The sequence below is a fragment of the Rhinopithecus roxellana genome, chromosome 2 (assembly GCF_007565055.1).
Source record: "Rhinopithecus roxellana isolate Shanxi Qingling chromosome 2, ASM756505v1, whole genome shotgun sequence".
Lineage (NCBI taxonomy): Eukaryota > Metazoa > Chordata > Mammalia > Primates > Cercopithecidae > Rhinopithecus > Rhinopithecus roxellana.
The window spans coordinates 1,982,455-1,997,643 of NC_044550.1; the positions used below are offsets into that span (position 1 = coordinate 1,982,455).

The following is a 15,189-nucleotide window of genomic DNA, read 5'->3' on the forward strand; positions in this document are numbered from 1 at the left end:
AGTTTTCTCATGATAGAGAAGCTTTGAATAACACTAAGAGTTTTCCGCGATCTTTCAGTGGGACATTTGTAAAAAGTACATTTAAATATTTACGTTCATTTTTATTTATTTTCCTTTCCATAGTTCTTGCCAGTAGTCTCAGTCCATTTCGTGAGGGAAGATTTATAGAGAGGAGACTGCGATCGTCGTCAGAAGGCACTGCAGGGAGTAGCAGAATGATTTTGAAACCAAAAGATGGAAATATAGAAGAAGTTAATAGTTTAAGAAAGCAAAGACCAGGTTCTTCATCTTCAAAAATGAACAGTTTGGTAAGTATATACATACGTCTGTCTCTAATAAAATAATGCTGTCTGTATCTGGCATGTTCATGCCTCTTGCAGAATGAACACAGACTACAGGATAGACACTTCATATTTGAAGGGAAAATTTGTTTCCATAGTTGACATTACAAGTCAGAGAAACAAATTTTTCATCTAGGTCAGGATGGAGTTCACCATGACAGCTGTCTTTAGTTCCTGTCTTCCTTGCTTCCATGGAAAGTTTGACATTCTTTTTTCTAGAACAAGACCCTTGAATACAGAAACTAGGAAAAATGCTGAACATGAGGATCTCCTCTGACACCATTATTTCGCATCCTCTCTCTACCATATAGCCCTCTAGAAAATACCCTTTTGTAAATCACACTGACTCCAGTACTACTCTTAGTCCCTAATAGACCCTAACCTCACTGTCCTCCTGCAGTGCCCTTCCACAAAGGGTGAGGAGTTGGTGTGAAGCTTATGAGGACCAATGTGAAATGCTCATCTAATGCTTGCATGCATTGGAGGTACTCAGGATACCCTATTCCTGGTCCAAATTGTAGAACCTGCTTTTAGTATGAGGGTGGAGGTGGGGTGTATGGGGAGAGGCATGGTCTGAGTTTTTATGTGTGAACTAGGGTGTCACAGAGGCGTTAGTATGAAGCTCCCTCATAGTATGAGACAGACCCAGGGATGGGAAGAGATGAGGGGTGAACTGCAGCTTTGGGTCCATGTGGCCTCAGGTTTCACAAGTATTAGAGTGTGATTGCCTTTTGGAGATCACTTTGCTCACCTTCTTACAGATGTGTCCTTTTTCAGCAGAGTATTTAACATCTATTGTCCAAAAATGTTCCTTTAAAATAATCTTTCTACCTACCTATCCATGTATATATGTGAAAAATGCTCAAAAATTAATCACTTATGATATCTCTATCATTTTATGTAATTGGGTTTCAAATGAAAATATTAGGTAATTGAGATCTGATAATTATTTTGTGAAGAAGCCTTAAGTTAGTAAGGTAACACTGTGTGATAGCAAAATCACTGTGCTTGATGTTAGAGGTTTTAATCATTTTTTTCTGGTGTGGCCATTTCTTAATCCTGGGCAAATTTGTAACCACAAAATAGCAAATGATAATAGGCATCTTGTTTCCATTACACTAAAAAATGACTATGTGAGTGTGTGTTTACATTTGTACATATGGAAATATATATTTCATGCTTCATTTTGTTCTTTTGTGCATTGGCTGTTATATTATTATTGTTGCAATGGATATTTTTGATCTAAGTATGAAAATTTGTTAAAAAAGATTTCCAGTTGATGCACCATTAAAAGTTAGGACTAGTGAAGTATTACAAAACATTTATCATCACAACATTTTCACTATTTCTTCATGGAGAGGTATTTATATTAATGGGGTACGCTATTCAACTTTGAAAGTTGTGCCTTTTACATATTCTCTCATATCTCATGTTTTTCATACTGCATTTAATTTAAATAATTCTAGTTTGAGACCAGCCTAGGCAAAGTATCGAGAACTCATCTCTAAAAAAAAAAATTAATAATTAGCTAGAAGTGGTGGCTTACACCTGTAGTCCCAGCTACTCAGAAGGCTGATGTGGGAGGATCACTTGGGTCCAGGAATTGGAGGCTGCAGTGAGTTATTGCGACCCTGTACTTCCGCCTGGGCAACAGAGTGAGACCTGGTCTCAATAAAATAAATAAATACATACATAAATAAATAAATAAATAAAATGTAAAAAGTGCTTATAATATCACAAAGTCATTCTTCTCAGGTTTAGTTTTTTTTTTTTTTTTTTTTGAGACAGAGTCTTGCTCTGTCGCCCAGGCTGGAGTGCACTGGCGCGATCTTGGTTCACTGCAACCTCCGCCTCCCAGGTTCAAGCAATTCTCCTGCCTCAGCCTCCTGAATAGCTGGGATTACAGGCACCCACCACCATGCCCGGTTAATTTTTGTATTTTTAGTAGAGATGGGGTTTCACCATGTTGGCCAGGCTGGTTTTGAATTCCTGACCTCAAGTGATCCACCCGCCTCAGCCTCCCAGAGTGCTGGGATTACAAGCGTGGGCCACCGCGCCCAGCCCTCAGATCCACTTTTAAGATATAAAACTTAAGAAACAAAAGAAGCGGTTTTGTTTGTTTGAGGGCCTTATATTTAAGTTTTTGAAAGTGTGCCTGTAGTAGTATAGTTTTTCCACTAGATGGCAGAAAGACACCACCGCCATGGTGGTGGACAGTCTGTCAGGCTTGGAACAGAAACTTAAAATATTGTACATGTTCATTGGATTTACAGATGAAAATTACTGAATTAAATACTGAAACTTTTGAATTTCCTAAAGAGAACTACCAGATACTACTTCACGATCTTACCATCTTCCTTTGGATTTCACAAGTTATGTCTCATCTTTCAGTTACTTTACAGTTTATTCATTTTTTAATTTTCATTTTTAGTTTTTTAAGGCAGAGCCTCGCTCTGTCACCCAGGCTGCAGTGCAGTGATGCAATCTTGGCTCACTGCAACCTCCCCTCCCTGGTTCAAGTGATTCTTGTGACTCAGCCTCCTGAGTAGCTGGGACCACAAGTGTGTGCTACCATGCCAGGCTAATCTTTGTATTTTAGTAGAGATGTGGTTTCACCATGTTGGCCTGATTGGTCTTGAACTCCTGACCTCAGGTGATCCACTGACATTGCCTCCCAAAGTGCTGGGATTACAGGCGTGAGCCACCACGCCCGGCCAGTTACTTACACTTAATTAATTTACAACGCATGAAATATGTTTTTTACTTGTAGCACTGTAAGGAGGAAATGGTAGGGATTATTTAGTTCTAGATATATGTGAAACAAGTGACATATATTTGGAAAATTGTAGCTCTATGTGTGAAAAGTGACACATTTCTATATTCCTCTTCCAAAATAATTTAAGCAACTGCATGTATTTAAGAATGCATCCATGGTTCAGTTATTTTATTTTAAAGCAATTATAATAGAAATATGTGTTTTTAATGCTTGTTTGAACCAAGGGACTACTTTTAATGCCTGACACGTCTTATCACATCCAGTCCTCACAACAGTACTATAAATTAAACGATACTGTAGTGATGAAATTTTGCAAAAGAGGAAAATAAGGCACTGAGAAGATAAGCAGCTTGCCTAAAATGACACAGCTCATAAATGGCAGAGATAGGATCTGGATTTGGATCCTTTCTAAGTTCAAATCCTACAATCTTTTGGGAAAATGTATTAGATTTAAAATTAATTTGAGCCATTTTTCAATTGTTTGCATCAATTTGGTGTAATAAAATGAAAATATTTAAAGCAGTCTAATCTTGCTTACTCTAAGTCTAGGCTGCAGCATTCTATAAGAGATACAAAAGAGGAAAACAGAAACAACATTTAGTGCTTAATCTGAACTTAAAATGCGGTCATGTTTCTTGAAATGCTCATGAATAGTATCAATATCCTTATTGAGAGATATCCCATCAAAAAGGAACTTTGTCACAAAAGAGGATATTCATACTTGGGAGTTTGTAATACTTCATGAGTCCTAATTTTTAATGTTAGCATTAATGCAGACCTTCATGTAGTTCATGGAGATTTCAATTTTCGTAATAAAATATGGCTCTATTTATTAAGATGCTGAGCATTTCCTGAATGACCAAAGATATTACCTAATGGATTAGATATAGTTAGATATACCACAGTTCTATTGTTTTTATGTACTTCTGGGGTATTTCAGTCTGGAAGGGAAAGGACAGGATGTATGAACTCTTCAAACATCAAATGCCGAGAGCAAATTGGGATTTGCTTGGGTTTATTAAAAGAAACCAAAGTAAATTTGGAACAATTTGATAAGTGTTCACATTTATTATATTTTTTCAAACCACTTTATAGTATTTTTCCAATTTTTCTCTAATGAGTAACTTTCTGAATACCTTCCTTGGGATTTTCAAAAAAAATTAAAATGCCATTCTAGAAAAAAGTTAGAGAACTTATTTCTTTAAAGAACTTACTTCAGGAACTTTCTCTCCAGATTATGGTATATAAATGTATAAATGTAAGGATTTGTCATGGGTTCTCCAACAGCTTTACACAGTGAATTCTAATTCTAAATATTTACAAGATTACTCTCTAGAAAAGTTAATGTGAGAGTAGATTCATATATAATGAACAATACAAAAGACCTGGTACCATTAAAGGAAGGAAAAATGCCTAAGTGGATGAGTCAGGGTAAACTTGGCTAAGTGATAAAAAATACCGCTGGGTGCAGTGGCTCAAGCCTCTAGTCCCAGCACTTTGGGAGGCCGAGGCAGGGGTATTGCTTGAAGTCAGGAATTTGAGACCAGCCTGGCCAAGATGGTGAAACCCTGTCTTTATTTGTATTTTGTAAAAATATAAAAATTAGCTAGCCATGGTGGCAGGTGACTGTAATCCCAGCTTCTCAGGAGGCTGAGGCAGGAGAATGGCCTGAACCTGGGAGTTGGAGATTGCAGTGAGCCAAGATCACACCACTGCACTCCAGCTTGAACGACAAAATGAGACTCCTTCTCAAAAATAAATGAATAAGTAAATAAATAAAATAAATAAAAAATAACTTCCACATCTAACGACTTTATATAATATGGATTTCTTTCTCACTTAGGCTACATGGTTATTGTGGAAGGCGTCAGGGTTCTGTTCAGTGTCTTCTCCTCCTGTATTCAGGCTGTTGAAGCAGCTAACTTTGCAAACATTGCCTTTCACCCTGGCAAAAAAGAAAGAAATCTCTGGAGGTCCCTGTAATAAAATACTTTGAATTATGAGACTCACTTTACTTCTGCTCACAACTCATTGGTCAGATCTAATCATATGGCCCAAACTAGAAACAAAAGCAGCCAAGAAGAATAATCACTTTCCTGTATCTAGAGGTAGAGACTCAGGTTTGATGAGCACTTAATGACTATCATATTCCCAAATATTTTGTTGTATCCAAGTTCTTTTAATTAACCGAGATTTACTGTTTGCCTCCTCTTTCCCTTTTGTCAAAAGACATTTAATGGGCCCTGACTTTGTGCTTCATACTGTGCTGGTCTTTGTGGTTGAAAAGATGAAAACATCTCTGAAATTGAAGAATTCATATATATTACAGGTTTTATTCTTTAGAATATTCTCTCTTTCTAACTTAAAGGCCTTGAGATGTGTATCTTAAGTGAACTAAGTTTACTTTTTTCCTTGACTCAAGGAATCTTTACTATTTTTGTAAGTATTTATTTTCATTGCAACAAGCCGTTGATTTTGAAAGTTGTATTGTCTTCAGATTCCTCAGCAAATGCATTTGCAAAGTTGCGCTGTACTGTTTGTGCTGAGTGATTCAGACAACTTTCATTTATGGCCAGTTTTACTCTGACACAGCATGTTTTCTTTCATTTAGCATCCTGCTGCTTTTATGTGGAAACTGTGAATGACACAGTAAAAACATAACTGTAGGACTTTGGTAGAAGAAAAATCAGATTTATATTTGATTAGTAAGAAGTAGTTACTTGCAGATCATTAACATCTCGTATCACATTTTAATTTTTTGGTATGTTGAACTGCAGAATTTAGTTATTGATAATAGTAGAATAATATATAAGACTAATTGTACTGTATTTGAGATAGCCAAGCACTTTACTGTTCATTTACTTTTCTTCTGGGGCCTGCTGTTTTCTCATTTATAAGGTTATTCTTTATTCATCATAATTCTTCATTTCTTCATTCATTAAAACATTCACAGTTTCTTAAAATAAATATTTATTGACAATCTGCTCTGAAGAATCAAAGATGAAAGAGACACTACTTGAGGATTTTTGAGTTCCCAAAGGGAGACATAAGGTTAAACATTATCTTGCCAATACAACTGATTTAACCATTTTGACCATCTTTAAGTTCAGAATGGGTGGAGCATTCTTGATTTGGGAGCAATTTGGGAGGCCGAGGTGGGCGGGTCATGAAGTTAGGAGATCAAGAACATCCTGGCTAACACGGTGAAACCCCGTGTCTACTAAAAATACAAAAAATTAGCCGGGCGCAGTGGTGGGTGCCTGTATTCCCAGCTACTCAGGGAGGCTGAGGCAGGAGAATCTCTTGAATGTGGGAAACAGGTTGCAGTGAGCCGAGATCGTACCACTGCACTCCAGCCTGGGCAACAGAGAAAGACTCTGTCTCAAAAAAAAGCAAAGAAGACAAATGATAATTAGAAGATCTGATTTTGAAAATTTCTCTTCTTAATCTTGAAATTCTGAATGAGGCTTTGCAGTATGTAAAATGTTAATGGCTTTGGGGAGTTAAAATAACTATTGCAGTTTTTAGTGTAACTGATGGTTAATAGAATTAAAGCAAATATGGCATGGTTACAGGGACATCTAATAAAAATGGAAGCCATTAATATTTTTAAGGAAATGGAGCCACATGAATCATTCTCCTCAATTCTTATAAATTTTAAGGAAGAAAATCACAAGTACTACTCATTAAACATGAAATTACATTTGTTGATAATTGGCATAAATTTTAGATTAACAGCCCTAATCCTTTATGTGTTTATTTGTTTTTCCAGTTACTAATCATATTTTCCTTTCAGTACCCTTCTAAATTGTATCATGCATATAACACTCACCGCATAGTTATTCGAATGTGTCTCATTTTACCTTAAAGATTTCAGTCTTTTAAATGGAAGGAATTGTGTATATACTGGCATTTCTTGCAGTCATTAATATAGTACCTGGTGCAAAAATAGGCATCTAATAAATATGAATAAATTAAAGGTAAAATTTCTGGTTAAATAATGATATATGTTTATACAGATGTGAATTAAGGCTTCTAGTAACAAGAATTGTAGTGTGATGTGCTTATGCACAGTTTTGACATTGTAATTTATTATACAAATACACAGATATTTCTTATGATGCACTGTCTGATAAAGCTCTTGCTTTTTCGACACTAAGTCCTTGATCAGGAAGGCATTACCAATTATGACATTGTTCCAATGGAAGCATAATTTATTTTAGGATTATCAGCCCTATAGAATGGTTTCTAGGATTATTTTTTATTATTTTTTATTTTATTTATTTATTTTTATTATACTTTAAGTTCTAGGGTACATGTGTACAATGTGCAGGTTTGTTACATATGTATACATGTGCCATGTTGGTGTGCTGCACCCACAATAGGCCCCAATGTGTGATGATCCCCTTCTTGTGTGTGATCTCACTGTTCAATTCCCACCTATGAGTGAGAACATGCGGTGTTTGGTTTTCGTTATTGAGATAGTTTGCTGAGAATGATGGTTTCCAGCTGCATCCATGTCCCTACAAAGGACACAAACTCATCCTTTTTTATGGCTGCATAGTATTCCATGCTGTGTATGTGACACATTTTCTTAATCTAGTCTGTCACTGAGGGACATTTGGGTTGATTCCAAGTCTTTGCTATTGTGAATAGTGCCACAATAAACATACATGTGCATGTGTCTTTATAGCAGCATGATTTATAATCCTTTGGGTATATACCCAGTAATGGGATGGCTGGGTCAAATGGTATTTCTAGTTCTAGATCCTTGAGGCATTGCCACACTGTTTTCCACAGTGGTTGAATTAGTTTACAGTCCCATCAACATGTAAAAGTGTTCCTATTTCTCCACATCCTCTCCAGCATCTGTTGTTTCCTGACCTTTTAATGATTGCCATTCTAACTGGTGTGAGATGGTATCTCATTGTGGTTTTGATTTGCATTTATCTGATGGCGAGTGCTGATGAGCATATTTTCATGTGTCTGTTGGCTGTATAAATGTCTTATTTTGAGAAGTGTCTGTTCAAAAAAAGAGCCCGCATTGCCAAGACAATCCTAAGCCAAAAGAACAAAGCTGGAGGCATCACGCTACCTGACTTCAAACTATACTACAAGGTTTCTAGGATTATATGAGTACAATAGTTATGAACTGGCCATACAATGAGGACAAGAAGTAGTCAAATATTTGTGGTATTCATTAAACCCATTAAAATATAATATCTTGGTCACATATGGGTAAGGGAAGATTTTAAAAATCCCCTGCATATTTTATCTAGTCCAACTCACCTGATTTCTTATAAGCTTATATATTCAGAGTTGCCTTTAAAAGCAGGATTGAATAAAAATATTCCAATCATTTTTGTCCTTCTGAACTTTGAGATGAGTCATTTTCATTTAGAAGCTTTCACAATTTGTATGTTTGTTGGGCAAAATTAGGCATAGTCTATTCATAGACTTAACTGACCTTTTTTTTTTTTTTTTTTTTTTTTTTTGAGACGGAGTCTTGCTCTGTCTCCCGGGCTGGAGTGCAGTGGCCGGATCTCAGCTCACTGCAAGCTCCGCCTCCCAGCTTCACGCCATTCTCCTGCCTCAGCCTCCGGAGTAGCTGGGACTACAGGCGCCCGCCACCTCGCCCAGCTAGTTTTTTGTATTTTTAGTAGAGACGGGGTTTCACCGGGTTAGCCAGGATGATCTCGATCTCCTGACCTCGTGATCCGCCCGTCTCGGCCTCCCAAAGTGCTGGGATTACAGGCTTGAGCCACTGCGCCCGGCCTTAACTGACTTTTTAAATGATTTGAAGATCGGTTTGAGTAATGCTTAACACCTACATTTTTACCTCTGTGATAACATTATTAAACTTATTTTTAAAATTTTTAATTATTACTGTATAATAATTATACATAATAGGTGTATATATTTATGTGGTACACGTGATATTTTGATACAGTAATGCAATTTATATTAATACTAATCACATCAAGGTCATTGGGGTATCTATCACTTCAAGCATTTATCATTTGTTTGTGTTAGGAACATTCCAATTCCACTTTTTGTTATTTTAAAATGTACAATAAATAATTTTTTGACTATAGTTACCCTATTTTGCTATAAAGTACTAGATTTTATTCATTCTACATAACTATATTTTTGCATACATTAATGTCCTCCCAACCCCCCACTATTCTTTCCAGCTCCTGGTACCCATCATTCTATTCTGTATTTCTGTGACTTCAAATGTTTTAATTTTTAGCTCCTATATATGAATAAGAATAGGCAAAATTTATCTTTCCACACTTCGTTTATTTTGTTTAAAATAATGTCCTGCAGTTTCATTCACGTTGTTGCAAATGACAGGATCTCATTTGCTTTTTATGGCTGAATAATATTCCCTTGTGCATATGTACCACATTTTGTTTATCCTTTTGCTTGTTGATGGACACTTAAGTTGATTGCATTTCCTGGCTATTGTGAATAGTGCTGCAATAAACATGGGAATGCAGATATCTCTTTGATACATTAATTTCTTTTTTTTGGTGCATACCTAGCAGTGGGAAAGCTGGATCATATGGTAGCTGTATTTTTAGTTTTTCGAGGGGTCTCCAAAATGTTCTCCATGGTGGTGGTTCTACTTTACATTTTCATCAACAGTGTACAGGGGTTCCTTTTCTCCACATCCTGTTAGCATTTGTTATTTGCCTCTCTTTTGGATAAAATACATTTTTTATATGCCTGTTGTCCATTTGCATGTCTTCTTTTGAGAAATGTCTCTTCAGATATTTTTGTCCTATTTTTAAATTGAATTATTTCGTTTTCTATCGAGTTGTTTTAGCTCCTTATATATTCTGAGTATTAATACCTTGTCTGATAGATAGTTTGCAAATATTTTCTACCCTTCTGTGGGTTATCTTTACTTTGTTCATTGTTTCCTTTGCTCTGCAGGAGCTTTTTAGCTTGATGTGATCCCATTTGTCCATTTATGCTTTGGTTGCCTGTGTTTTTGAAGTCTTACTCAGGACATTTTTGCTAAGACCAATGTCTTGGAGAGTTTCCCTAATGTTTTCTTCCATAGTTCCATAGTTTGAGGTCTTAGATTTCAGTGTTAATCCGTTTTGATTTGATTTTTATATATGACAAAAAATAGGAGTGTAGGTTCATTCTCTGCATGTGGATATCCAGTTTTCTAGCACCATTTATTGAGGAGTCTGTCCTTTCCTCTATGTATGTTCTTGGCACTTTTGTTGAAAATGAATTCATTGCATATGTGTGAATTTATTTCTGGGATCTCTACTCTGTTCCATTGGTCAGTGTGTCTGTTTTTATGATACTACCATGCTATTTTGGTTATTATAGCTTTGTAATGTAATTTGAAGTCAGGTAATATGATTCCTCCAGTTTTATTCTTTTTGTTCACAATGGCTTTGGCTATTCTGGGTGTTTTGAATGGTTACATCAAAATTTTAGGATTATTTTTCTATATCTGTGAAGAATGTCACTGGTATTTTAATATGGATTGCGTTCAATCTGTAGATTGCTTAGGTAAGTGCAGATTTTCATTATATACAATTTTTATTTATTATTTATTTATTTATTTATTTACATTATACTTTAAGTTCTAGGGTACATGTGTATACATGTGCCATGTTGGTGTGCTGCACCCATTAACCTCTCATTTACATTAGGTATATCTCCTAATGTTATCCCTCCTCCATCCCCCCACCCCACAACAGGCCTCAGTGTGTGATGTTCCCCTTCTTGTGTCCAAGTGTTCTCATTGTTCAATTCCCACCTATCAGTGAGAACATGCAGTGTTTGTTTTTCTGTCCTTGCAATACTTTCCTGAGAATGATGGTTTCCAGCTTCATCCATGTCCCTACAAAGGACATGAACTCATCATTTTTTGTGGCTGCATAGTATTCCATGGTGTATATGTGCCACATTTTCTTAATCGGGTCTATCATTATTGGACATTTGCATTGATTTCATCTTTGGTATTGTGAATAGTGCTGCAATAAACACGTGTGCATGTGTCTTTATAGTAGCATGATTTATAATCCTTTGGATATATACCCAGCAATGAGATGGAAGGGTCAATTGGTATTTCTAGTTATAGATCCCTGAGCAATTGCAACACTGTCTTCCACAATGGTTGAACTAGTTTACAGTCCCACCAACAGTGTAAAAGCGTTCCTATTTCTCCACATCCTCTCCAGCTATGTTGTTTCCTGACTTTTTAATGATCGCCATTCTAACTGGTGTGAGATGGTATCTCATTGTGGTTTTGATTTGCATTTCTCTGATGGCGAGTGATGATGAGCATTTATTCATGTGTCTGTTGGCTGCATCAATGTCTTCTTTTGAGAAGTGTCTCTTCATATCCTTCACCCACTTTTTGATGTGATTGTTTGATTTTTTCTTGTAAATTTGTTTGAGTTCTTTGTAGATTCTGGATATTAGCCCTTTGTCAGATGAGTAGATTGCAAAAATGTCCTGCCATTCTGTAGGTTCACTCTGATGGTAGTTTCTTTTGCTGTGCAGAAGCTCTTTAGTTTAATTAGAGCCCATTTGTCAATTTTGGCTTTTGTTGCCGTTGCTTTTGGTGTTTTAGACATGAAGCCCTTGCCTATGCCTATGTCCTGAATAATATTGCCTAGGTTTTCTTCTAGGGTTTTTATGGTTTTAGGTTTAACATTTAAGTCTTTAATCCATCCCAAATTAATTTTTTGTATAAGGTGTAAGGAATTGATCCAGTTTCAGCTTTCTACATATGGCTAGCCAGTTTTCCCAGCACCATTTGTTAAATATGGAATCCTTTCCCCATTTCTTGTTTTTGTCAGGTTTGTCAAAGATCAGATGGTTGTAGATGTGTGGTATTATTTCTGAGAGCTCTGTTCTGTTCCATTGGTCTATATCTCTGTTTTGGTACCAGAACCATGCTGTTTTGGTTACTGTAGCCTTGTAGTACAGTTTGAAGTCAGGTAGCGTGATGCCTCCGGCTTTCTTTTTTTGACTTAGGATTGACTTGGCAATGCGGGCTCTTTTTTGGTTCCATATGAACATTAAAGTAGTTTTTTCCAATTCTGTGAAGAAATTCATTGGTAGCTTGATGGGGATGGTATTGAATGTATAAATTACCTTGGGCAGTATGGCCAATTTCACGATACTGATTTTTCCTATCCATGAGCATGGAATATTCTTCCATTTGTTTATATCCTCTTTTATTTTGTTAAGCAGTGGTTTGTAGTTCTCCTTGAAGAGGTCCTTCACATCCTTTTAAGTTGGATTCCTAGGTATTTTATTGTCTTTGAAGCAGTTGTGAATGGGAGTTCACTCATGATTTGGCTCTCTGTCTGTTGTTGGTGTATAAGAATGCTTGTGATTTTTGCACATTGATTTTGTATCCTGAGACTTTGCTGAAGTTGCTTATCAGCCTCAGGAGATTTTGGGCTGAAACAATGGGGTTTTTCTAGATATACAATCATGTCATCTGCAACAGGGACAATTTGACTTCCTCTTTACCTAACTGAATACCCTTTATTTCTTTCTGCTGCCTGATTGCCCTAGGCCAGAACTTCCAATACTGTGTTGAATAGGAGTGGTGAGAGAGGGCATCCCTGTCTTCTGCCAGTTTTCCAAGGGAATGCTTCCAGTTTTTGCTCATTCAGTATGATATTGGCCGTGGGTTTGTCATAAATAGCTCTTATTATTTTGAGATACATCCCATCAATACCGAATTTATTGAGAGTTTTTATCATGAAGGGCTGTTGAATTTTCTCAAAGGCCTTTTCTGCATCTATTGAGATAATCATGTGGTTTTTGTCATTGGTTCTGTTTATATGCTGGATTGTGTTTATTGATTTGCTTATGTTGAAACAGCCTTGCATCCCAGGGATGAAGCCCAGTTGGTCATGGTGGATAAGTTTTTTGATGTGTTTCTGGATTCAGGTTGCCAGTATTTTATTGAGGATTTTGCACTGATATTCATCAGGGATATTGGTCTAAAATTCTCTTTTTTTTGTTGTATCTCTGTCAGGCTTTGGTATCAGGATGATGCTGGCCTCATAAAATGAGTTAGGGAGGATTCCCTTTTTTTCTATTGATTGGAGTAGTTTCAGAAGGAATGGTATCAGCTCATTCTTTTACCTCTGGTAGAATTCGGCTGTGAATCCATCTGGTCCTGGACTTTTTTTGGTGGGTAGGCTATTAATTGTTGCCTCAATTTCAGAGCCTGTTATTGGTCTGTTCAGAGATTCAACTTCTTCCTGGATTAGTATTGGGAAGGTGTATATGTCCAGGATTTTATCCATTTCTTCTAGATTTTTTCATTTATTTGCATAGAGGTGTTTATAGTATTCTCCGATGGTAGTTTGTATTTCTGTGGGATCAGTGGTGATTATCACCTTTATCTTTTTTTATTGTTTCTATTTGATTCTTCTGTCTTTTCTTCTTTATTAGTCTTGCTAGCGGTCTGTCAATTTTGTTGATCTTTTCAAAAAACCAACTCCTGGATTCATTGATTTTTTGGAGGGTTTTTTGTGTCTCTATCTCCTTCATTTCTGCTCTGATCTTAGTTATTTCTTGCCTTCTGCAGCATTTGAATGTGTTTGCTCTTGCTTCTCTGGTTCTTTTAATTGTGATGTTAGGGTGTCAATTTTAGATCTTTCCTGCTTTCTCTTGTGGGCATTGTAGTGCTATAAATTTCCCTCTACTCACTGCTATAAATGTGTCCCAGAGATTCTGATATCTTGTGTCTTTGTTCTCATTGGTTTCAAAGAACATCTTTATTTCTGCCTTCATTTTGTTGTTTACCCAGTAGTCATTCAGGTGCAGGTTGTTCAGTTTCCATGTAGTTGAGCGGTTTTGAGTGAGTTTCTTAATACTGAGTTCTAGTTTGATTGCACTGTGGTCTGAGAGACAGTTTGTTATAATTTGTGTTCTTTTACATTTGCTGAGTAGTGCTTTACTTCCAACTATGTGGTCAATTTTGGAATAAGTGCGATGTGGTGCTGAGAAGAATGTATATTCTGTTGATTTTGGGTGGGGAGTTCTGTAGATGTCTGTTAGGTCCACTTGGTGCAGAGCTGAGTTCAATTCCTGGATATCCTTGTTAATTTTCTGTCTCATTGATCTGTCTACTGTTGACAGTAGGGTGTAAAGTCTCCCATTATTATTGTATGAGAGTCTAAGTCTCTTTGTAGGTCTCTGAGGACTTGCTTTATGAGTCTGGGTGCTCCTGTATTGGGTGCATATATATTTAGGATAGTTAGCTCTTCTTGTTGAATTGATCCCTTTACCATTATGTAATGGCCTTCTTTGTCTCTTTGGATCTTTGTTGGTTTAAAGTCTGTTTTATCAGAGATTAGAATTGCAACCCCTGCCTTTTTTGTTTTCCATTTGCTTGGTAGATCTTCTTCCATCCCCTTTTATTTGAGCCTCTCTGTGCCTCTGCACATGAGATGGGTTTCCTGAATACAGCACACTAATGGGTCTTGACTCTTTATCCAATTTGCCAGTCTGTGTATTTTAATTGGAGCATTTAGCCCATTTACATTTAAGGTTAATACTGTTAGGTGTGAATTTGATCCTGACATTATGATGTTAGCTGATTACTTTGCTCGTTTGTTGATACAGTTTTTTCCTAGCATCAATCATCTTTACATTTGCCATGTTTTTTGCAGTGGCTGGTACTGGTTGTTCCTTTCCATGATTAGTGCTTCCTTCAGGAGCTCTTGTAGGGCAGGCCTGGTGGTAACAAAACCTCTCAACATTTGCTTGTCTGTAAAGGATTTTATTTCTCCTTCACTTATAACTTAGTTTGGCTGGATATGAAATTTTGGGTTGAAAATTCTTTTCTTGAAGAATGTCGAATATTGGTCCTCACTCTCTTCTGGCTTGTGGAGTTTCTGTGGAGAGATCTGCTGTTATTCTGATGGACTTCCCTTTGTGGGTAACTTGACCTTTCTCTCTGGATTTTTACATCTTTGCTTATCTGAGATATTGGCTTGTTGTTTCTTTCTTTTTTTTTTTTTTTTTCTTGTGTTTTTGTCTGATTTTGTGATCAGGGTAATATTG

At 36.6% G+C, this 15,189-nt stretch overlaps 1 protein-coding gene across 3 annotated transcripts in view; it reads left to right on the forward strand.

The window, feature by feature from the left end:
• The window catches only part of CCSER1 (coiled-coil serine rich protein 1), a 1,539,837-nt gene that overhangs the window by 172,548 nt on the left and 1,352,100 nt on the right, over positions 1-15,189 (forward strand). For all 3 annotated transcript variants that reach the window (XM_030921405.1, XM_030921410.1, XM_030921416.1), the window contains exon 3: positions 124-308. In XM_030921405.1, the coding sequence (XP_030777265.1) occupies positions 124-308 (185 nt within the window). The remainder of the gene's footprint in view (positions 1-123; positions 309-15,189) is intronic.